Genomic DNA, 26,637 nt, shown 5'->3' on the forward strand with positions numbered 1-26,637 from the left:
CCAAAAAACATCTATTCTGATCTCTAGATGTGGGATTTTAGCCCATTTTTTTGTCAGCCAGATGACAATTTCAAGTCTGATCACACACTAGAGTACCAGCACATCTCTCCTTATCCAACCAAAACGCTACATATAGCTAATATTATCTTTTAATTAGGTTCAAAGTGCTTTTTTTTGTTTGTTTCGGAGACTGTAGTCTTATAGATTATAGAAAGTCTACTTGCTTCTGGAAGCAGGGCCATTCTACTTGCTCAACATGTGAAAATGTCTGTTTGTTTTTGTGACTGATATTTTAGATCTGTGTCTCTGCTAAACCTGCCGGTGAGTCTCCGTCCTCATAAGGTGAAATGTCTTCTGGGACAGGGAATGTCCACCGCCAGTCCTTTCATCTACTCACCAATCACAATGCACAGAGACGAGCGCTCCAAGAAGATTGGTGAGTTTCTCCTCTCATAAATCTCTTAAACTTTCTTTGTGTGTGGTGTTGTTTTCTCTGAGGGTTTAATTACGGTGCATTAGCATGATCTTTGAGTTTTAACCTCACACACTGTTTATGCGGGGTAGAATTGCTCTGATGGGCTTTCGCAGCGATCTTAATTACTGTTTAAAAGATTCGAAACTAAACACACACCATTGTGATTCCACATGGTCTGTTTGATTCATGTTTATGACAGGAGCTGTCATTAAGTTGTCTCTTTCCCTGTTGGCAGTCGGAGGCGGCTGGAAGGAGTTGAAGTGTTTTCTGGAACTCTTAAGCAGCATCACACGGCACAGGCTGTGTTATTTATAGACTTGTTAAGGCAAATAGCAGAACACTTTGCTACATTAAAATACTATGGCAGTGTAGTCCACTTAATGACTTGTTTAAACTCAAACCATTGTGACTAGTTGGTTCTGTGATGGTATCACATGCTCAAACTATGGCACTTTGATACAGTACATACATACATGGTACTATAGTACTGTTTGATTTTTAAGTTCATATACCATGTTGTTTTAAAAAGTACCAAGAAAAAAAACATGGTTATAATATAATATAATATAATATAATATAATATTTATATATAAATATAATATAATATTTATATATAAATATAATATAATATTTATATATAAATATAATATTTATATATAAATATAATATAATAATTTATATTATATTATAATTTATATTAAATATAATATAATATAATAATATATATATATATATATATATATATATATAATATAAATATGTAATGTTATATGTAATGTACTGTGGTGTCAGGCAATAAAAACATAATATTTACAAAATATATACACATCAAAGTAACAAGTAATAAAAAGTAACAATAGTGATGATATTACTATGGTACTTTGATATTTATTTAACATGGCATATTGTGTCTTGTATTATATTGTTTTATTATTGTAATCTTTATTGTATTATATTCATATTTCAGTTTAGGGTTTTGGCATTGTCATGGTACATATCAAGAAGTGGCATATTTATTTTTGAAACTTTTTTGAAAATGATTTTCAATCAGCTTTGATGTGAAAGACATATCACTATAATAATCGTACTCCCAGTCTTTCGTCAGTGACATGTCTATTTGTAGTTCAAGCTCCTCCAGAGTCATTTTGAATTCCTGGACTGTATCTAATCGCTCACTCTGGGTGTAACTTTCTTGATTTCTATTGTTTGGTTGTGGATTTTTTTGGTGTATTTTTGGATCTTTGGGGCCCTGAGGAACTGGCAAGTATCTTATGAAGACAGATGGCTGTTCAGTGTGAGGTTGCCCCGACTTTTCAAACAAATCATGTTGTATAAGAGTCAGATGGCTGTTTCCAGCCTGTCTTATTTCATTCTGCCAAAACCCACCAACGTCTGCTGCAAGTGCCTCTTTTTTCTCTCTGTTTTATTTTTTTTCCCTGTGTGCAATCCCATGACCACTTGGATACTCCCAATGGTCCCGATTTCACTCTCAATTACGTTGGAATGGTTAGTCAACCGCTACTGTCACGGGTCGTGATTAGTCACAGGTGGGCGGGGAGAATCGACACAAGTGGGCACTATTCCTGAAGACTTCGTCTTTCTGCTGTTGAGGCGAGGTTTAGAGTTGCCTCAATTTCCGGTTGATTACACAAGCACCAAGACTTCAAGAGATAGTTTACCCAAGAGGGATGCAGGGAGCAAGAGAATGAAGGATGAGGAGATTCACAATCAAAACTGATTCACTCGGGTCGTTTACATAATTGAAACGTTTCCAATCAGGGTTAAATTAGTGCCACATACTTCAGAAGGGTCTGCTTCGAGTGCGGCTTCACTGAAATGACACTCGGACTTGTTTGGCTTTGACTTAATTTAAACCAGTCAGATCCTGCCTTGTTTTCTTTTAAAAATTTTATGGTGTTTGTTGTGCCAAGCAACACTATTTCTATTTCTCATGCTTATTATTAGCGATTTGAGCTTATGATTTATTTTTGCTTTGCAGAGACTAAAACAAGAAGAAAAAAAAATCCTTATGAATTAGAGGATCACTTGGCTTTTTATTTTATTTTAGAGACTTGTTTTTTGGTTATTTTTAATTGGGTTAGAACTACACCTTTAAAAAAGCATAGCAACACCCTAGTAACCCTAAGTCTATAATCATGGCAGCATGTATTGTAAATAGGGCATGACATTAACTTTTTTGCTGTGGTTAGTGGTTGTCCAAAGTTACTGACCACTCTGCATTTTCTGCCATATAGATATTTTTAATAATTTCTCATAATTTAGCAGCAGGCATATTATCTTCATTTATGTCTACACTCATTATTTTTGGGGTCTCCAGGGACCCCAGACAATAACATATAATTTTGTAGCAGAATAATATATATATATATATATTTATATTTATGTATTTATTTTTTTTGTACAAATGTAATTTTAGTCTGTTTATTAATGTTTTTACTCAACATTTGTGCAGTTCTTGGAGGATTTTTGATATCTTTTAAATTTCTATAAATATTTATTTAAATAGGCTTTTTTTTTTTTTTTACAAAAAAAAACAACAAAAGCATTTTATTTCAAATTTACTTTATAAAAGACCCAGATTTCTAACTTTCATTTATGGGGATAACATAGATCATTTTAAACGATTTAATGTAAGATTTTTGCCCATTTTTTATTTGGAAAATACAGTTTTAAAATAATAAAAAAAAACTCATTTTAACCACTAGATGGCTTTAGACCTCCACCATAAGCTATTTGATATGTGATTAACCAAACTACATATCTTTTCACGAGTTTTTCCAGTTGGATACATATCTAAATATTATAAAATCACAGTTATAACACACACAAAAAAACTTTTGTCAAAGTTTAGCTGTCAAAAGTTTTTCAATAATGTTACATTATGCTTAGAATCAAACCTGAGCAAGACTCCAAATGTTGGTCCAAGAGACTGATGACACATTTGACTTTTTTTTTTTTTTTTGGTAGATCTAGACAGTGTTGATACCATTTGGACAAAGAGAAAATTTTTTAAAAAATCACCAAAAGTCATTTGCAGGTCAAAAAGACCCCAAAGATAACCAAGGGTTAAGACCTGACACACTGATCCATTATACTGTTACATGTGTGTTTTCTCGCCAAGAATGGCATTTTGACATAATTTTGTGTGTGTTTGACTGTTTAAACAATAAACATAGAAAAATAACTCCATTTAGTGCTGAGAGGCGGGTTAATGTGCGAAATTTAAGCCCTGTAACTCCAACAAAATCTATATTTTGGACAACACTTGTGACAAAAATGCATATATTTTATATAAATGGGGTTGGCGGGTGTTAATGGCAATCCCTGATTGTAAGACACTGGTGTTTTCAATGGCGATGCTCTGCAGATGACTTTTATTAGCTGATTCTTTAATCATTTGTTCAGAAATACTGACAAGATGCTAGTTTTAATCAGTCTGATGAATACTTTACTGAATGAACTCACTGACACAACATCTGCAAGTTTTCAATGCTCTTACGGGATGGAACTATCCCGTTTAGGCTCTTAACCTGGATTTATGACTGTATTCGTATAAAAACGTCTTGTTAAAAATGCACATTTGAATAATTTTTCTGTAGGAAATGACACAGACTGGACTTTACTCTCTATAAGTCTATTTAGAGCCTCTCCAGGTCCAAGAGACTGATGACACATTTGACATCTGTGTCCAATAGCCGTTTATTCACTCTCCATTTGCACGGCCGTCTAGTAATCACCAAATCCCTTCACCTCACAGACGTGACAGGACGTCCCTGCTCTCATATTCCTCCCGCACAGGCGGTCGCATTAGAAATTCTTGAGTTTATCGAAACATACCCTCCTGTTCTCCACGTTTAACAGTTTCAATTATTCATTTGCTTTGTGTTTAACACTTTGCGGTGTCAAACGTGCATTGTAAACAAGCTCCAAATACAATCCTCCTTCTTGTTTGATTGGTACGAGCCCGCTTAATAACTTCCCAGAATGCCACAGGAAGGAGGAGATGTGTCACGCCTGTCTCGGGGTAAGGCGAGCACCCAAGGCTAACGTCTCTGAGTCACTTTCTCTGACAGAAAAATCTTTGGGCCGATGAAAAATGTCACTTGTTTGTTGTTTTGCCGTCAAGGCTCCATTGGTTTGAATATTTTATGTGGCGGTGACGCTCTGCCTCTAAAATTGTCCGGACTGAATGTAATGAGCCACCGGGTAAACGCTCCTCGGTTTGATTTGTGAACCGAAAAGAGCGTGTTTGCATTGATTTTGGACCTCGCGTCTGTTTCTAACTCTGCGGTGTTGATATGTAAGCTAGTTAGTGTGTTTGTTCGGAATCAACTATAGATGGTGTTTTCTTTGCTTTTCTGTTGCTCTCTCGGTCTTGCCAGAAAGCAGTCTGACTCACACACTCACACACACACCAGATGTCTCTGGAGAGAAGACCTTTATCAACGCAAGCAGCCTCACACACACTGAGTGAGGCAGGAGTTGCTTGAGTCGTGCATTAACTAACTCAACGAGGTGTACATGCATAATTGTGTTTGATTTGGACTAATGAGACGCACATACTTTTATCAAGTAGCAAATGTGTTTTTTTAAGCATTTGCCTTATTTTGAGGAGTTTTTTTCATGTGCCACTTGACTATAAATGATGTGTTAGGAATGACTGATTCTGATTTTGTTAATGATTCTACGTTTATAAAAATGCAATTCCTTTTGCCAAATTATGTGAAAATTTGTATATAATTTTATAATGCTTCAAGAAATTCTGGATTATTGGATTACACTTTTTAATTGGTCTTCTGAGGAAAACAGAAGATATTTTGAAAACAATTTTCAGCTTTTTTTTTAAATTTATTTTTCATAAATGGTGTATAATGCCATCTTAAAAATGTGCAACCACATTAACTGAAAACCACGTTTATTTCATCAGAAACGATCTTAAAACAGGGCTTTAATCGTAAAATACCGAACTTGTCCTTTAATAAAGCCCGAACCTCGTCGTCGTTCCATCGGTCGTATTTTTTGAACTCCATTGTTGATTTGAGTAAATAAAATGGAATGGGATCAACCGTGAATCAAAACCAAAAGCAATGGGATCAAGCGTGGAGTCAACCAATCAAAATGCGGCATGAACTCAACCAATCAGCATGTTCACTCACAACAGGGGTGGGACATGTTCGCAAGTCCCACCCCTGAAAGTTCCTGAACTTTTAAAAAATACTATCAAACAGGGACTTTTGGAGGAGGAAATATTTACCCGGGACTTCATTTAGACTCTGGTTCCTGCGCTGGAAACACTCCAAATGCCACCCCAAAGTCCCTATTTCTTCCTGCGGTGGAAACACGGCTTAAAGGACAACTTTAAACAGTCGAACCACGAACGCCGAGCCAAGTTCTGGCTCGTTCACATCTCACCAGCGCACTTGGCTCGGCGTTCGTGGTTCGACTGCTCAAGACTGTTTTACAAAGATGGCTCCTGCCTGTATTCGTGAAGTGGACTGTCTTTATAAAATATCTTCTTATTAAACGGTCCGTACACTTAAAACGTTTTCAATGCTTCGGTTTGCATGTAGGGACCCTGATTATGCTACAGTGTTAGTGTTGGGCTATTTTGAGCCTCGCTAGTATTACCCATAGATATCTGATGTAAGAAATTGGCTTATCTCGTTGAAATCTTGACGGATTTACAAACGGTTTGGTTTCTTACAAACGTTATTAACGTGGCTATAATTCTGGATAATTATTTATTTATACACTTATTATTCATACTTATGCAGTATCATAACTACATCTCTGCCGTTTATAACAAACCAGACCGTTTGAAAATCGGTATAAAATTGAGCAAGTTACGGTGATGTAAAAAGTGCATGCACCATTAAAACAATGTTACCAGTGAGCGAGCTGCCTGTGACAAGATGGCCGCCAGGTGCTGACGTCGACCTCCATTGGCCAGCAGCACGGATGAGATATCTAGCCTTTATATAGATATCTATGGTATTACCTAGCGATTTTTATTTTCATTACTCTATGCCTTAGACATATACACTAGACCTCACCTTGGGGTTCTAAGCATGCGTCAAAACCGCCGCCATCTTGGAACAGGGGTCTTGTCATAGGAAGTAGCTAGGTAACGCTGCTATCTCTGCCTTTACTTCGAATTCATTGGTGGTGACGGACTTTTGTGCTGCGTATGATGTTCACGGATGAAATCTGAACTAGTTTAAAAAAAAAAAATTCTTTCTGGAATCAATGATAAATACATGTCTGACCGTTGGAACAAACCAAAAAAAACAAACAAGAAAAATCGCGTTCATGATGATTTATGGTGATTTTATTTCCGTTAGACCTGCGTCAACTGCTGATGCATTAAAGTGGTGGGGCTCCCCTGTTTCAAGATGGCGGCTCTATTGACACATTCGTTCCAATGAACTGCCGTAGCCAAGGTGACGTCTAGTGTATATGTCTATGACTCTATGCCCCATATACTAGCGTTATAAGCTAAACACTTTACATAATATGTAGATAAAACTCTTTACATTCGAATCGATAATCATGAAAACAAATCTCGGGGAACGGTTGACTATGTACCAATGTGTAATTAGACTAAATGTTCATTTTGCGCCGGAGTTGTCCTTAATTGATACCGTATGCTAAAAATAGCCAAAGTTTGAAAAAAAAACAACAAGTTGGACGTATACCAAATACACTCCTTCAGGGTTCGTTCTGATTATGGAGCTGATTATTTTGTGTTTTACACAGCTGTCGCCGCCTGTATGTCTCCTTTACACTTTCATCCATGTCTCAGCAGTATTGCTTGTAGCGTTTAAACCGTAAACCCTGTTTACACACCTGTGATTCACTCTTTCAGACAGCCTGCGGTTCTCTGGAGCCGAAGGCAACACGACTCTCGCACCTTGATCCAAATTGAATTACAGGAAGTTCCATTGGAATCTTCTCAAGCTTAGTCTCTCTAGTGCCTTCCTGTTTAGAAAGTTTGACAGCCGCCCTCAGAGCTCGCGAAGGCTTCCGTTAATTGTCGTGCGCCGTGGTTCTCGGGGCAGCGCCGAGAGTGAATTGCCAGCTCTGAGGGGCATTTAGTCTTTCTCCTCTTCCTCTCTCATTTCTTCCTGTGATCAGATATCAGAGATAACAGCCGCCTCTGCTCATCTGTCCAGCGCCGTGGCTGCAGACTAACAGAATATTTAATGCTCTATGTTGTGCTTTGCCTTCCATGTCAGATTCCATAACCGAGATTGATGTTTGCTGTAAAATAAAGGGGGGTTATATAACTGGAGATGGGTTTTCCTATAATTGCACAGGCGGAGAAAGGGTTTCGAGGCCGCCAAGTTCTGCCTGATCCTGTTTGCATCTGGAATCATAAAAAGAGAGCGATGTCTTTCTTGTCTATGTAACAAACTCTTGCCAATGGAGGGAGGGTAGATTAGGTCTCTCTTGACGTAAAGTCAATTTTTTTTATCTAATGGAGTGTGTGGCGTTTTGTAAGGTTAGTGGTCTACTTGAAGTAACATTGATTTTAAACCATTATTTCTGCAGAAAATATGTCAGATGAAAACTCTAAGCGTAAGCGGCTTCTTTCATTTATTATAAAACAAATACAATTAGACTTCTTTTAGGGTTATGACTTGTTAGCAGAATTCACAGATACATACACTAGCGTTCACAACTTTGGGGTTCGTAAGCTTTTGAAAGTCTGTTATGCTCACCAAGGCTGCATTTATTTGATTAAAAATACTGTAAATAGTAATATTGTGAAATATTTTTACGGTTTAAAATGACTGTTTTGTAAAATGTCATTTATTCCTGTGGTCAAAGCTGAATTTTCAGCATCATTACTCATTACACAATCCTTCAGAAATCATTCTAATATGCTGATTTGACGCTCAAGAAACATTTCTTATTATTATCAATTTTGTCAACTGATATATTTCTTTCAGAATTCTTTGAGTAGAAATTTCAAAAGAACAGCATTCATTTTTTTTTTTTAAATAAATCTTTTTTTAACTATGTAAAAAGCGTTACTGTCACTTTATATGGTAACACTTTACAATAAGGTTCACTAACGTTAATAAAGATTAACAAGTACAGTAACAAATGTATTACTCATGGTTAGTTCATGTTAGTTAATACATTAACTAATGTTTAATAAATGAACCTTATTGTAAAGTGTTACCCTTTAAACTCTCAGAAAAAAAGGTACAAAAGCTGTCACTGGGGCTGTACCTTTTCAAAAGGTACACTTTTGTCCATTTTAGGTGATAATATGTACATTTGAGGTGCTAATATGTACATTTGAGGTGCTAATATGTTCATTTCATGAGCTAAAAAGTCCATTTTAGGTGATAATATGTACATTTTAGTTGCTAATATGTCCATTTCATGAGCTAATATGTCCATTTTAGGTGGTAATATGCACATTTTAGGTGATATGTACATTTTAGGTGCTAATATGTCCATTTCATGAGCTAAACTGTACATTTTAGGTGCTAATATGTACCACTAAGGTACCAATATGTAGCCTTTGGATACAAAAGTGTACCTTTTAAAAAGGTACAGCCCCAGTGACAGCTTTTGTACCTTTTTTTCTGAGAGTGTATATTAATATCTTCATAAAAAATGTCCCAAAACTATTAAACTGTAGTTTATATATTCTAAATTTTGGCTAAACATAATGGTAATACTTATTTTACACGTTTCTGGGTGATTTGTTCCTTATGAATAACACTTGCTTTTCCAAGGAAGGTTTTGCACATATGGTTTTTATATTAGAACATATTCCGGCCCGGGATCATTTTTGCTCTTATGATAGATCTGAAAACAGTCTTTTCAAGTAGATCACCCCGGTGTCACATCAGGGTGTTTATTTGCCAGTTTTAGTTATGAATACCATAGGATTTCCTGAAATCATGAAAGTGATGCTCACTGGAGTTGTGTTAAACTCTCTTGCTTATGTTGACGGCTGTTTAATTTGGGGCTTAAAACCTCACATGGCTGTTGGCTGTTTTGATACAGATGAAAAATTCATTATTTGATCAAGAGCGGATGCGTACCGGTCGACTCCCTCCATAGCAGAGATTCAGACTTCAGCCATATCAGAGCAAACCCCCCAGCAGCCCGATTGAAAACCCCAAACACTGTTCAATATCAGCCCGATCGACTGAGCCAGAACTCATTTTCTAAATGTATGACTTGTTGTCGTCCCTGTGCACGTGGAGGAACCATCTGCCTTCAAGCTGCCTTCATACAGTGAATATATTTGCTCTTATTCCCAGAGAAGAGACCAGCATCCTTCAGGTGTGTGTGTGAGATAGATGAGCCGAAGAGAAGTCTGGAGCTATTTTCGCCCATGCTGGATATATACGATTGGATTGACCACTTCTCCCAGATGCAGAGATCTTTCACTCATAGCCGTTATGAGACTCTCGGCTTTGATCAAGATTCTGACTTTATTAAACTGTCGGGATTCTGTCTTAAAACTCAGTCCGTCTGGTAAAGATTTTCAAAAATAGATACGCTCAAGTGTTACAAAGTTTGGGGTCAGTCAATTTTATTTTGTGGAAGAAATTAACTTTTTTTTTTCTGCAATTGGACACATTGATCAAAAGTGACCGTAAATGTTACAAAAACATGTTACAAGATTTCAATTTCAAGTGAATGCTGTTCTTTTGAACTTTCTATTCATCAAAGTATTCAGAAAAACGGTGTTTAATATTAAGCAGCACAACTGTTGAAATTGAACCACAAATTTCTCGTTTCAGTAGTAAATACAGTAGCATTTCTTTTTTTATAAAATGCGATTTTGACCAACAGGAAAAACTGAGCGCCTACTATATATAGCTATAACAATCTAGTTGGTAAGCTGTTGATTAAAATGTAATGAGGCCACTGCCACCGGGCGCCGTTTCCATAGGAAAATCATAAGCACAGGTGCGCCCCCGCGCTGTTTCGTACTGGAACTACAAAGCGACAAGTGATCCTCATCGCCTAGGTAACATATATTTCTATATTTCTTGATTTTTGATTGCTGATACACTTAATTTATTAACATTTAATCATGTTATGATAATAATATTAAATTATGGTTAATTCAATTTGCTATGAATTTTTTAAATCTATATAGTATTCTGTACTCTCCCGTCATCCTCACATGTATAAATGTAGTAAAACATGGTTTAAAAAAAAAAACATTAAAGAAGATAACTGTGAAATCTTTATATTTTATAATGCAGAATGTAATTCCAAAATAAGAAAAAAAAGAACAGTAATATTGTGAAATATTTTTACAATTTAAAATACCTGTTTTCTATTTGAATATATTTTAAAATGTAATTTAATTCTGTGGTCAAAGCTGAATTTTCAGCATCATTACTTCTCAGTGTCACGTGATCTTCAGAAATGCTTTTCACTGCAACTGTACTTTTCACACTATTTTATCATTTTAAAAATAATGGGGTGCCCTTTTGTATATTTTTACATATAGTCCACAAGACAAAAATGACCCCGTTCAATAGTTCACATACCCTTGCTTCCTAATACTGTGTGTTGTAAACTTTTGAACAGGATGAATTTTTCCATTTTTTTCTTATTTTGTCTAAATAACAAATCTTTTCATTTAGTACTACCCTTTGAAATCAACAGAAGATACTTATATGTTTCCTGGAAGACAAAAGAATTTGCAGGACATGAAGGATTTATGTATGTGTATATATATATGAGAGAGAGTGAGATGTAGTGATTTATCATTTTTATTTGTTTATATACACATTTGTCTACCGTCATCATGACCCATCCAAACTGTCGGTAACATAATTTTGAGTGATTTTGATTGTGAGTCTCCGATTATACCGCAGAGATCTCCGCTCTGATGCAAGCCAGCACATCTGAATATTTAATATTCTGTCCAAAAGGAGCTTATTTGTATGCAATGGCTGTAAAACTGCTTGTTATGAGCCAAACAATTCTTCTCTCACCTCAAGGCTGCTATTAACAAAACTCCCCGCCGCAATTTTAAACGGCACATTCAGAGATGAAAACAAGCAAGCTACGTTTAAAGACTCCCTGATGAAGTCAAAAGATAGTTTGTTCATCTAAGGGCCTCACCATTTGAAAAACCAAACAGAAAAACAAACAAGTACAAATGGGAGTTTTCCTTAATTATCAATTGCTTTGAAGAGACGGTTATGAGTCTCTATTTTCACATCGAATGAAGTGCAAATAGAATAAGCTATTTGTGCTTTTCAGCCCATGATCAGGTGATCTGGGTCTACTTCTTATGAATTCTGGACATTCAGCTCATGTATCATCTTGCTTTTTGTTTATTATACAGTAGGCGGATATTCCTATCAGATATGGGGATGTTTGCACTCAAACCTAATTGATCCTATATGAATGGCTTATATTTGCACAGTAAACTGGATTTGAGAAGGTATTTAAAAAAAAAAAAAGGTACATAGTGGCTGGAGAAAACTACGATTTAAATAGTTATCACTGTGATATCTATAATATGAGTTATTCTGTTCAATCTTATCTGAACTGTTTCTGTGGTAAAGCTTTAATCTGACCCGTGTGATGGAGGAACTAACCAAAAGAACAGAATGAGTTGTGTGCGTGACAAACGCAATTATTTCTGCACTGCAGTACTAGACGATGAGATCACGTTGTAAAGGACATCATTGATTAATAGCTATTTGAAATTGATTTGAATTGCTTTTCACAGTACAGAAATTTTAAAGCAGCTTTGCAAAAAATCATGGTGTTTGAAATCAGTGTTTATAATTTTAATATCTTCATCCTTCATAGTCGCATTTGGCAGATTTGTATACATTCAGGCAATAAATATAGGCCCAGTTTCACAGACAAGGCTTAGATTAAAGGGCTAGTTCACTTTGAAATGAATTTTTGGTATGTTTTAGCTTACTTCAAGGGCATCCAAGATGTAGGTGTCTTTTTGTTTCTGCAGTAGTTTCAATTTTGATACCTTTAGGTCAAACCAATCGGATCTCACGGCAATTCGTACAAATTTTACGAGGTGGGTAATTCTTAACAATTCGTACTTCACTCGTACGATTTTTGCTAAATCGTACATATTTTACGAGTTGGCCAATTCGTATGAATTCGTAAGAATGACCTACTCCTGACCCCGCCCCTAAACCTACCCATCACGTGGGTTTAGACAAATCGTACGAATTTGTACGAGTGAGGTCGTATGAATTAGTACGAATTAGCCACTTTTTAATCACTCGTGCAAATTGGTCGTGAGATAGCGTTGGTCAAACCGTTTTTGTCTGTCAGTCATATAATGCCGGTCTATTGTCACCACCTCAAAGAGCATGCACAGACAAGTCGATATAAATACTGTTCGTTTTTTTTCACACAAACCGCGCGTTTCGTGTCTTAGGCCATCAATGTGTACTTACTAGAGCCCGACCGATCAAGGATTTTGAAGGCCAATACCGATACAAATATTTCTTGGTTTTAAAATCCGATATTCCGATATATCGGCCGATATTTTTTTTTTTATTTCAGAAACGCGCAACAAAGCATTAACAGATTTCCGTAGTATTATACAACTTATTTAACAGCAGCAAAACTGGACATGGTCACTAATTATAAGAGAACTGATGGGGATGTTCTTTTAATTGTTATTTAAGCAATGTATCGTGACCAATTCAGCGAGTGTTGCCAACAGAGACGCTGTAGAGTGCCCTCTGGTGGACAAACTATAAAACTCCAACACTCATGACATGGTTCAAGCGTGTTTCGTCCGTTTTTATTTTATTTTTGAAATATTCATTTATCGGCCATTATAACTGCCGATACCGATAGTTTGGAAAATGCGTAATATCGGTAATATCGGCCTGGCTCTAGTACTTACATTTACGAGTCATTAAATTATGTTTAATTTGGACTTCTCTGTGCATGCTATTTGAGGTGGTGACCATAAACCTCCATTATATGACTGACAGACAAAAATGGTGGATATTGGCTTCAAGTGGCTTGGTGAGTGAAATTATATTTGTACTCAATTATCTTTCTGTAGCCTATAGTCTATCATTTTCTTTCGATTTTTGGTCTAAAAGTGATCAAAAAGACATTTAACTCCAGCTCACCATCGGTATCGCCAATTCACTTTGTCTCCAGAATGTGCGTACACACGCCTCAAAGTTTGCTTAAAGGTGCGCACATTCTCCCGTCAAGTTTGTTTTTTATAGATCACAACCTTTGCGTTGAAACCGCCGTACGTACATTTGGTGAGGATTTAAACATGGCATATTGTGTACAGCTCACTGAGGGGCGGAGCTATGCTAATAGGGCAGATTTCGTTCCAGTCATGGGCAAACGGCTTATTCTGAGATTCTGCTTATGATTTATGGGAATTAAAAAAAAGGAGTGGGTGGATTTGTACCCTTATGGGGGTGGTTGTGTACACAAACTGTCGACACACATTTCTGTTCAAACATGTAAACGCAGATTTTGCATAATAGGTCCCCTTTAATTAAAAGTGTTAGTGTTTAATCTAGCATTTTATGCAGGTTTCCTTGGAGTGAGATGATTGTTTATCAGCTGTAGCAGTGCTGTCGGCACTATCAGTTCATGAACTCAATCAGCCGTGCTGCGTATACGCCTGGTGTAACATATACAGTGAGACCAAAAAACTATTTCAACATGACTATTTCATGAGATATAAAAAAGTCATCTGCAAACTAGATCTTCACTTATTTCTCTTCGTCATTTTAGCTTTAATCAGCTGGGGTTTTGATGATAATTGGTTGATTTATGAAGTTCGCCTCATGTTCACACTATCTATTGTTTTATCATTTAAAACCTTGCAAATATCACTTATACAGAAATGCTTTGCTGAAAAAGCATGCATGTGTTGTGTTATGTTTCTTCACATTTTCTTTATAATTATCTAATGCTATGACACTCATGTTCAAGTGTTTAAATACTTTGAGGCCGCTGCTGTACAGATGTAGATATTTGTACTATAACTATTAACTAAGCTGATCTGTTGAAGGGGTACAGTACATTTATTCAAATGTTCTGCAGAATTGAGTTTTTGTGGTTTTATCTGAAGTGAGACACATTAGAGGTGGTGCAGGTGTCTGGAGTTGTGTGTCTTCCAGCTGAACAGCAGAAGGAGAGCGCTTTTTCCTGGCTCCTGAACGGATGGCTATTGCAGGGAGAGGGGGATCTCTCCTCCTCCATTATGCACGTAATGAGGCATTAAACACTCTTTAGCATCTTTATCAGGACTTTGTCTCAGGCGGCCTCCCAGCCTGATGGTGTTTCAGTGGTTTGTAAAAGCAATTATATAACCTACATATTTTTTTTGTCCGAAGGAAGCATCCCTATAACTTCTGAAAGTGAACAGCAGTGTTTTGCTGTTGCATAAGACGTAACTGTCATTTTAACATCAGTGTAAACCAGGGGTTTTAGGGTTTCAGGTAGGCCTATTTAACAAGGCAAGTCATTGTTGTCTTTTGTTCATGACACCAGTTATTGTGAGCGGTTGGGATATGCACAACGCAATATGTAAATTTGCGATATTTTGATATCTTAATTATGCTTTACAACGTTTAACTGAGATTTTATTTAAATAAATTATTTAAATATATTTTTAATCATTTATTTATTACAAGTTGTTATTTTAAATTCTTAAATCTATTTTTTTATTTAAAATCAATTTATTTTAAATTCTTTTCTTGATCTTTTATCATTTATTTATTTATATTTAAATAATTATTTATTTTCTTTTTTTTAAATAATTTACTTAATAATTTTAAGTCCTTGTTTATTTTAAACTGTTTATTCAATTTATTTTTTAAATATATTAATTTTAAATATTTTTTTGTAAGTATTCAAAATCATTATGTATACAAATCTATTTATTTTAAGTCCTTATTTCATTTATTTTGAATTACCTATGTATTTATCTTATATCATTTATTTATTTTATTTATTTTTAAATGATTAAAAAAATAAATATGATTATACAGTTGAAGATGATTATTATAACCATCTTACTGTATAATCATATTTATTTTTTAATCATTTAAAAAATAAATAATTTTTTTTAATTTGATATCTTATTATCTTGATATCTTAATTTGATATCGGAGTGGCCTATAGGCATGCGTTTTTTTTTTCTTTTGAATCTATTTTAATAATAAGCAGCACTATTATTCAGGAATTAATATGATAAACGACTGTTATTGGTCATCTTAATTTGTTTCTATTTCATATTGTGCATTCGTTTATGTATGAGTGGTCTCTGGGTGTGTGTGTTGTGTGGTGGAGAACAGCTGCTCACACGCTGTGCTCGTGCTGATAATCAGCGCTCTCTAACGAGCCAATTCATCTCTCGTTAACATTTGTTATGACCTGCAGGAGTTCCCGCACGGGGAGTTCTCACTCTCCCCTGATTTTCAGGGTTTACAAAACTCTCGCTTCCCCAGATCCGTCGCCGTAGCCGGAGCGGCCAGCCAGCCTCGCTAGCCGTGCGAAAAGGGTGCTTGTTAGTGAACAGATGGAGCTTTTCAAAGCTTTCCTTGCTTTCCCCACACACTGTAAAAGCCCTGGAAGCTTCCTGACCCCTGCAGATGGGATTCAGAGACACGGACAGGTGCATCCATCCTGTCCTGATGACACCGTCTGCGTTCATGGCTCGGCCTGTGTGTCTTCACCTGCCGGGTCTCAACACCACTTAGGGCGGTTTATCGCGAAGCCACGCTCAAAAGGGCAAATATTTGACGTGTTTGTGTATGTGGGATGGAGCGTGCGCCCACTAGCTCTCACACCAGCAGACGTCCACAATCCCTGTTTGCCAAGCTGTATTGGACGAGGACACAGGGGGACGTAACGACTGCTGTCCTGCTGGAGACAAACGCTTAAAAACCACAGGTTGTTATAAAGAGAGATTTTAGCGCAGAAACATCTAATGTGGAGTTTCGGAATTAGTTTGATCTAGCATTTGCAATTGAACGACCTTAAAAAAATACTTTAAAAAATAATAATAGTGTTTAATTTACGGTTTGTATTTTCTGTTTGATCTACGACACTTTTTCACAACTTGAAGTATTTACCCACAATGCATTGCTCTCAACTTGGTCTATTTTATTGCATTGTTTGATCAGACTGCGAAGACATTTTAAACAAAATTGTACATGTAAAACAACAGCAGTGCGTATATAAATTATGCTTTTCACATTTAATTGAAATGATCAAAATTACAAATAATGTTTGTGTCATTGCCAAAGTCAACCCATAAGCGGCTTTGTTGTTGTTGACAGGAAAATATTTGCAAATATGTTCATTTGCAAAGGGGTGAATTTCTTGAAGTGCTTTCCAGGTCACATTTTACATCTAAAAACGTAAAGAAATTATATTGTGCATTTAGAAAAATATATGCATTTTGCGGTGTGATATTTACACGACAATTAAACTAGTTTGTCTCCCCATTTGTCATTATTATAATTCAAAGAGTCTTTTAAAGCAGTTATTAAAGGGATAGTTCACTTTGAAATTAATTTTTGATATGTTTTAGCTTACCATCCAAGATGTAGGTGTCTTTGTTTCCGCAGTATTTTGAATTTTGATATTTTTAGGTCAAACCGTTTGTGTCTATCAGTCATATAATGGAGCTCTATGGTCACCACCTCAAAGAGCATGCACAGAGAAGTCCAAATTAAACATGATTTAATGACTCGTAAATGTAAGTACACATTGATGGTCTAAGACATGAAACAAGCGGTTTGTGGGAGAAAATGAACAGTATTTATATCGTTTTACCTCTTGTAAACACAGCATCATTAATTTCAAAGTGAACTATCCCTTTAATTATGCTAGAATTTCTTATATGGCATTTTAATTACAAATATTTGGCTTAACAGTGTTTTAAATGTAATACAGTGACAATTATCAAGATTATTTAAAAATTTAAATTAGGCCAATTATTGCAATGATAATTAGGCAGTAAAATGCTTAAATGGTCATTATGCATTTCCAAGAATTCTAAAGACTTTATTGCGTTAATTCAAAAATATGTTTGGTTTTGGGGTGTGAAATGTGATCTTGATAGGTTACCTCAGATTCATTCATATTTCTCTTTTGAAATAATCAAATATATATAAAAAAAACGTGCCTGATAACAGCTTATGGTGATATGTGTAGCAGTGTCTCCAGTGTCTACAGAGTACACTATGTACTGTACATTTTTCAGTAAGCAAGTATTTTATTACGAACAACAGAGTGCAGTGTGAAAAAACGTCACTTTGAGTGTTAAAACATCGCTAACAGCTTTGTGCACTTATTTAAAATACATTTGACTCCACTTGTAGCATGCGCTCGTACACCGAGTGCTGCGTTCTAGTAAATGGTAAACTGCTATTGTGTGGCTGCAGAGGTTTGAAGAACATGGTGTGAGTCACTCAGGAGGGCTCCTCACACATGCAGAACAGCAGAGATCTCTGTGGAGGTTTCGTTTGAAGAGGTGAGTCAGCTTCACTTGAGCAGGGTTTCCTGTCGTCCTCCAGTGTGTGAGTCACTGCGGAGAAACATTAATGCAGAGGATGCTTGTGCGTCTGCATACTTTCATCAATAATCGTAATGGATTGCTTAGAGCGTACATGCTATTTGGATAACGTTAAAAAAACAGTCATCATTTAGTATGGTCAGACTCCATACTGGTTCCATATATTTCTTATGAATGAAATCATTTTTAATTGCGTTCTTCTAAATATTTTCTTGAGGTGTTTTCCCATGCAGAACTCTCTCATCTTAGTCCGTGTGTCCACCGAAGCGATTTCCCACACGCCTGCCGTATGTTTTCGATTGTTTTCAATGGGAGCGCTGCATTTTTTTAAACGCCATGAGCGTAACTAAGCACTGAGCATTTTGAAGCGCCGAGCGCCCGGCTTTTTTACAAGTCGCCGAGAGTTGAAAAATGTTCAGCTTTGGATAAAACGCAGCGCTCATCACTGTCACTTCTTACCCACCCGTCCAATCACAGTGGAGGCGGGGCAGGACTAGGGTTGGGTATCGTTTGAATTTGAACGATTCTGATTCCGATTGCGATTCCTTGTTTCGATTCCGGTTCCTAACGATTCTCGATTCCGATTCTTTTAAGAGGCAGGGTCAAAAAAGTTTAGCTAACCTTGCTAACCAACGGCCTTTCTGAAGGAAATAATCATTTCTGAAGGAAATACTCCTTCTGTAAAAATACTCCTTTTGTCACAAATTTTGCATTTTGGCGAGATTTCGTTATTTTTAGAAAAGTGAAGCCACACTTTTGATCGCCGACGTAAGGTACTCATGTTCGACTCGCGTGGTTATGCCAACACTTCCGGTAGACGCTTCTTCGTTGGTGTTGTTCAGTGGTTTCTTCTTCCGCTCGGCGGACTGTGAATATCGAAACTAGGAATCGAAATTTTAACTTTTGAACGATTCCGGGAAAAACGAAAAGTTAGTCTCGGTTCCAATCGATACTCGATTCTCGATACCCAACAATAGGCGGGACTAAACAACACCGACCAACTGTCACAACATTCTTTCTGTACAACGACATCAACCAACAGAGCTAACCGAATACATTTTTAGTATGAAACAAATTACCTGCGAAATTAGTTCCAAGTAAACTGTGCTGTGGATATTCTGTATCATAGCAATGAATCGTCTCAACGGAAAAAACGCTGCGCTGCCAGAACGCTCTCAAGCGCCCACAGCTAGGCGTCTTAAGCAGAGTGTGGTGGACACACTAGTGTCCATAGTGTTTTTGGTTGCCTGGGCATTGCTATGCAGAGTCCCTAATGTGTTTTAGGTGGTTGCTAGGGTGTTGCTAGGTGATTTGCAATCTTGTTTCTGTCTTGTCCAAGACAAGAGTCCACCCAAAGTCCTTTTAGGCAAGTCGTGCCACTCAGCCGCCATCTTGGCAGCTATTTTAGACTAACAAGACCAGGCTCCTATCTAAATGAATGCGCAGAGAGTCAGAAATGCACTTTCACTGGTCACTGGGACAAAAACTGGATAAATAGAGACTGTTAAAAGCAGACGATTGGCTTTCCAGCAGGAGGGGCGGGGCATGTGCATACAATCACCATCTTTGGCGTTACAGGTTTTCCTTATATAGTTGTATTGAGGATTGAGGAAATGGCATCTCTATATAAATTGTCTCTGGTCCACCCGATATTCTTTACGATATTCTATTCTTTCTTTCTTTTTTATACAGTAACATCCCAAAAAATGTTTTTATTTATGTAATGGTTATTTAAATTGTTGTTAAATTTTGATTTATTTATATACCACCGTTCAAAAGTTTGGGGTCAGTAAGACTTAAAAAAATAATGTAATACTTCTATTTAGCAATAATGAATTAAATTGATAAAAAGTGACAGTAAAGACATTTATACGATTATTTTTCAAATCAATACTTTTTTATTTTACTTTGAAAGAATCCTGGAAAAAAATGTATCATTGTATCCAAAAAAATTTGAAGCAGAATTGATAATAATAATTAATATGAATTGTTTCTTGAGCAGCAAATCATCATATTATTATGATTTCTGAAGGATTATGGGACACTGAAGACTGGAGTAATAATGCTGAAAATCATGATCAATGCCGTTACAGAAATTAATGACATTTTAAATATATTAAAACAGACAACAGTTCTTTTAAATTGCAATTATATTTCAGAATAAGAATATCACTTTTTTGTTTTTATGTTTATGCTTTTTGTTTGTTGGTGAGCTTTTGTTTTTTGTCCTTAAACATATATTTCTCTCTCTCTCTCGTCCATTTCCGCTCCACCCCTTGTCTGTGTGTGTTTCATGCATAGTTGGAGCATGTATAATATCTCATAAAACAGCTTCAGGTCAGTGTCTGCTTAAGATCCTCCTGTGAAGAGAGAGATCTAGTAACTGAGGTGGAAAGTTGAGTTCGGAGGGCATCTTTATTTCCTGTTCACTGCCCAAGACAAACACATGGAAATATGTATTGATTAAACTGAACACTCGCCAAAATAATGATTTTCCTTTTCAGTTTATTTCACCACCGTCGAACTAGCTATAATGTTAATATTAACCAACATTGAGAAAGTGTTCAGCCTGTTCTTTTTACGTCACGTTACAGAGATGAAATGAAATGCGATTGATGTTTCGTGTTGACTTAAAGGTGGATTTGTTTGTCTCTTATTGCTTTGGCTCCGTTCACATCCTCAGAGGCTCCGGTCTCCGTAAGCCACCCATAATGCTCCTCACCTCTTTCTCAGCAGTGCACAGGCCCAAATCAAAAGCTTAATCCGCCCCATGGGCTTCTTCCTTGAGTAGGATATCATATTTAATTGGCCTGGCCTGGCCTGACCTGTCCTGTCCCCTTCTCATCATTTCAGAGGTCTGTGCTGTCTTCTGATGCATTCATCTTGAAGAAAACCATCTCCCACACTGGGCTTCCCTGCATCTGAAGAAGCTCCTTTTTCACCTGGCTTTAATTTCCCTCAGGAGCGAAGCCTTGCGTCCATTCAGTGTTGCCCAACAGTTCGTTCACACTGGATTTATGCACCCGCTTGGAAGGGATTATTAGATTCCTGATGGAAGTGGAAATATACAGGATGACTTGGGTTTGGGGAAACTTTGAACTACGTGACCTGAGTTAATACATTTTATATTTTAAAACAAAGACGCGCCCATTATTTCTCACACACTGATGATACATATGGATGAATATACTGTATGTATTTTATCTATTTATTTCTAAACTAATTTGTAAAAGTATTTATTTATAAAAAAAATAATTATTTTTACAATTTGTATTTTATTTTATAATTCATGTTTATTTTAAGGGTTCAAATTTATTTTAAAAGTATTTATTTATAAATGTTTTTTATTTATTTTTATTTTTATATTTTACATTTGATTTGTTTATACATTTTTTATTTAATAATTAATATTTATTTTAAGTGTTCATTTTTTTAAGTATTTATTTATAGATGTTTTTTGTTTTTACATTTCACAATTCATTTATTTTTATATTTTAATTTTTATTTATTCTTTTTTTATTTTAAGTATTCATATTTATTTTAAAAGAATTTATTTATAGATGTTTTTTATATATATATTTTACATTTGATTTATATATACATTTTTTATTTAATTATTCATATTTATTTTAAGTATTAATAAGTTTACTTGTTAATTAATTGTATTAATTTTTACTTTTATTTACATAATTACATTTTAATTAGTTTATACATCACAATTTATCTATCTTCTCTCTTAAATAATTTAAACTCAAATTATTATTTCATGTCTATTATTTACTTATTCAGTAGCTATATAAAAATCTGGATGATGTACAAATTATTTTTTATTTTTTATTCAACCTTGCAATGATTTAAACTGTCAATATATTATGCCTCCTTTTATTAATGTAATTTGATCAGTTTGAAACTCTTCAGCGTGTTTGACATTTCACAATGACAACCGTTTTTTTTAAGGTGTGAATTTTCAGATTGGAGTTCATGAGAAATGTCAACAATAACAAAATTGCAGAGGCAGCCGACAAGAATAGATTCTGTTGGTTTTCATTCTTTGAAAATAATTCATGCGTTCTTAAACTCCATATGGCCTTCAGCGGCGGATGATTATTAGTGTGAGACGGGGCTCTGGTTAATTTGAGCGTGAAATCTTCGAGCATACTGTAGATAATACAGTGAATATATCTCGTCCCGAGGGAACGAGGGGCCATTGTTTGGAAAAGCTTAATCAGTATAAGTCTCCGTCTCTGGATTAATGGAAAAGCTGAGCAGTGAAATGCAGTCTGCTAACTTTCACTTCTGAAGGATTGATGCTAACACAGAGAGCAGAATTCAGGTGTATGATTCCTGAATGCAGATGGATAAAAGCATCTTCCAATTGCACAAATGTAAATGCCACATCAGGTCATCTTTTTGCACCCCCACGTGAAATCAAATGCAATCGCCGCTGGCAGATTCATAGATCAGTTCATGCAAACATATTGATCAGGCCTGTCAACATCAATGAATCTTCTTCTGTTTCGAAGCTAAATGTTTTTCTATCTTTATGCATTTATTTAGCATGCAGCTTTTCATAAATGTTTTTGTGTGCGTGTGTGTGTTGCAGATTTCCAGTGGGTTCAGGGCGACGTGTGTGAGGTGCAGTTAATGGTCTATAATCCGATGCCATTTGAGCTGCGTGTCGAGAACATGGTAAGAACATCTATCTATCTATCTATATCTATCTATCTATCTATCTATCTATCTATCTATCTATCTATCTATCTATCTATCTATCTATCTATCTATCTATCTATCTATCTATCTATCTATCTATCTATCTATCTATCTATCTATCTATCTATCTATCTATCTATCTATCTATCTATCCATCTATCTATCCATCTATCCATCTATCTATCTATCCATCTATCTATCCATCTATCCTCTTATCATCTATCCAACAATCACCATCTATCCATCTATCTATCACTCTATCCTTCTAAAATGTGAAACCAAAGTGTTTTATATTGTTTTTATTTTACTATTTACATTTTTTTCTAATTGAAAATGAGAGAAAGGTTATAAAAGAGAAGAGGAGTCCCATACACACTCTCTCCTTCATCTTTGTATGGAAAAGGCATTTAGTTTGCTAAGTGCATGTGCTCTTTAGTTTAATTGCTTTTGTAAAGACTCAAAAAACCTGTGGTTGACATTCAGAGAAAACGCAGATTTTTATTTGTGAATACTTCTTTTTGAAGTGTGTAAAAATGGAAAAATTGTTACATTGCACCTACTCAGGACATGATGTTTTTTGACAAGGCTGTGGTTGGAAATGGGAACATGATGTTTCCATTGTGTTTGCAAATGTCATTGCCAAAAATCTTGGTGTTTTCCACTCTACATATTATCTGCACTTTAGAGTTCAAGCTGAAACGAAATGGAGCTGCTTATTGGTGGCTCGAGGGCCACTTTGGTCACTAAGACCTGATCATAATGACAGGGGAATAGAGGCAGAATCACACTGAAGAGATCAAGACAGTTTGTGTGAATGTGAGGAGAGGGGTTATAGTGTCTTCCTGACACTATAATGGGCCACTCTTAGAAGACCCAATTACCAGAATCCAGCCATGTGGAGATGTTCCTAAGAAACCAAGGTAATTGTGTATCAAATGTTGCAGTGCTAGTTCTGTCTGCTCTCTACATAGACAAATGTCTTCTAAGAGGAGAACACATTCTTCTGTTCCAACCAAGCTTTTTTAGGGCATAAAAAGGCATCTTAAAATGTTCTATTATTTTGTTTAAATAATTATTTGTAATTGTTTGTATTTTTATGAAATATTCTATTTTTTATGTTATTCAAATGTTTTATTTTAACTTTTATCCTTCCCTCACATCCTGTAACAAATCCTTCCCTCGCGGGTCAAAATTACATGAATCCCTAAAATTATACTTCTTTTTTTTTTTCATCCAGAAAACTTATATAATTTCATTTTTATAGTATTTTTTCAAATTATTTGCGGAATTTTTGGGGAGATTTTTGATTATTGTTTTATTTTCTTTATATTCAACTTAAATTAAAAATATCTCTCCAATACATTCATTAACCAGCTCAAAAATATCTCACATTGGGTCAATGTGGGTCTCTATGCTGACTTCTTTTAGAAAAAAAAAAAATATAACGGGATATTTCATGACTCTTCATGAGTTCATGTTTTTTTTTATTATGTTTTTCTATGTATACTGACGTATTCCTCGCATTCATTTAATTCCTGAAGGGGGTCAAATTGACCCGCAAGGGGAAGGATTTAAAAAAAATATTTTTTTATTACAACCACATGAACTACTCGATTTCAGTAAAATAAAATAAAAATAAAAATTTAGTGTGTGTGTTTGTGGCTTAAGTGAGATGAAAGTCTTGGACCACTCAGATGAACACTCAATTTTTTTTTTGAGTTTCGGGTCAAAATGACCCGAGGAGAGGATGATTTGCATACCTTGCTGCTGTCCATTTGTAGGATTTTTGCCAAATTTCACACCCGTGATGCCTAGGTCTAGGTAGGCAGCTCACCGAGGTTAGGAACGGAGCATATTTGTATTCCCCAATGGATCTGAATGCCCACTTTTCTCAAGGGCACAATAGAGATGGAACAGGTCTGTGATTGTAGTGACTGTTGGTTTAAATCTACTGTCTTTATGTTAGCAGCTCAGATCCATAACCATTAGACCATAGACACCCCACAGACTCAGGGCACAGGTGTGCGCTCCAGCTAGAGGTTATACGCCAAACCAAAGGATTTTTATGTCCTTTCCCACCAGGCATGGACTTTAGTGTAGATGTGTGAAAAGGAAAATGACTCTGTAGGTGAGTTGTGTGCAGGCCCAGATCTGCCCCCAGAGTCAGCATGATGCCCTATAAAACTCACAACCAGTGTCAGATGGCACCGCGGATGCTGCCAGCATGAACAGTGTGACCTTACTGCTGACCTTACAGTGGCTGTCTGTTCTTTCAGCATCTTACTATATTTACATCTTATGTCTGTGGGTTTTGCAAATATTTATCCTCAAACTGTCAGTAAAACCTCATAACTCCACCCCCCTCAGTCTTAAATGAAGTGCCGCACATATTTTGGACCGTCTCTGCTTGTTTGCAAAGCACAGCATTTTCTTTACTCGGGAAACAATACTGTTTTGTGTATTTGTGGAGTGGAGAAAAGTCTTAGTCTGCCGTTTGTTATCGAGTTATAGCCAATACTGTCTTTAATAGCTTTTGCGTAGCACTTCATCTTTTATACCATGCGATTTTGGCCAAATTAATGAAAAAAAAAGAACAGCCATATAATGCAGCTACAAAAAAAAATACTAATAATGTAGCTACAATAAACTTTATTGCATGTACGTTGAATGCCACCTTTTTAATGACGGACAAAACAATGTTGTACACACATTAATGTTGTTGATATAATGACACATGCAAATGACACAATTATATATATGTATATATATATATATATATATGAAGAGTTCAGATGCAAAAGCCTCTAAATGCCATTTGAAATTTTCTTCTTTAATGATGATTTTTATCAAACTTGTATATTTAAGTTCAGTAATTTCACTTAAATGGCAATGATAATTACCTATTAATTGTTATTTAAGTGAAATTAATGAAATAAAATATACAAGTTTGATAAAAAAATCATCATTAAAGAAGAAAATTTCAAATGGCATTTAGAGGCTTTTGCATCTGAACTCTTCATATATATATATATATATATATATATATATATATATATATATATATATATAAAATCTTTGTTACTACTAGGCCCAAGGTGTTTAATTTTTAATTTATTTATTTTATAGTATTGTAATTTAATTTTATTTATATAGGCATTAAAAACAGTTTTGCTACATAAAATATTAATTTCAAAGGTCTTCAGTTCATGAACCTGCTTTGAAAATATTTCTCGACTGTGCTCTCGGTTTAATTAAGTGTATGATTATGGTACGGTGCTTTTGAAAATGGGTTGTATAATTTTTGTCAGGTGGAACAGGGGAAAAAAGACACACAAAGAGCACATTTTTCCACGGGGTCTTTGTAGCAGCGGAAGAAAGTCTCCCGTTAGACATCCAGGCCAGAAAAGAACAGATCGTTAGTATTAGTTGGCAAGCTAATTAACCTTTTCAGGAAGGAAATGCAAATGAGTTATTCCAAAATACGGCTTATACAATAGTGAATCCCTCCATATAATATGAGCCGCAGGTTTTACAGGTTAGGCTCTTACAAACTGGCCTTCAGAGCTGAACATGTCACTGTAGAATATGGCTAAATAAGGCTTGACTATACATAAAAGCAGAATCTTTGCATTTTTATGCCTCTTCATTACAAAGCTGCTTCAGAGATTGAATGAGGAAGACATTTTTGAGTCTTTTGAGTCTCTCTTTGTGGTCTAGACAGTGGAGTTGTTCAATTTGCTGTAAGTGATTTCATGGGTTTTAACTAACTTCAGCCTGACTTTGATTTTACTGACAGACTTTTGAATTAGACTTTGAATGTCTCTGTTTGTTAATTGCCTTAAAAGCATGGGTTGCTCTCCCGATTATTTTCATAGCATCT

At 35.6% G+C, this 26,637-nt stretch overlaps 1 protein-coding gene across 2 annotated transcripts in view; it reads left to right on the top strand.

The window, feature by feature from the left end:
* The window catches only part of trappc9 (trafficking protein particle complex subunit 9), a 213,673-nt gene that overhangs the window by 39,682 nt on the left and 147,354 nt on the right, over positions 1–26,637 (top strand). For both annotated transcript variants that reach the window (XM_089122730.1, XM_089122731.1), the window contains 2 exons: positions 297–436; positions 22,648–22,733. In XM_089122730.1, the coding sequence (XP_088978856.1) occupies positions 297–436; positions 22,648–22,733 (226 nt within the window). The remainder of the gene's footprint in view (positions 1–296; positions 437–22,647; positions 22,734–26,637) is intronic.

The sequence above is a fragment of the Pimephales promelas genome, chromosome 18 (assembly GCF_988280905.1).
Source record: "Pimephales promelas chromosome 18, fPimPro1.hap1.1, whole genome shotgun sequence".
NCBI classification, from domain to species: Eukaryota; Metazoa; Chordata; class Actinopteri; order Cypriniformes; family Leuciscidae; genus Pimephales; species Pimephales promelas.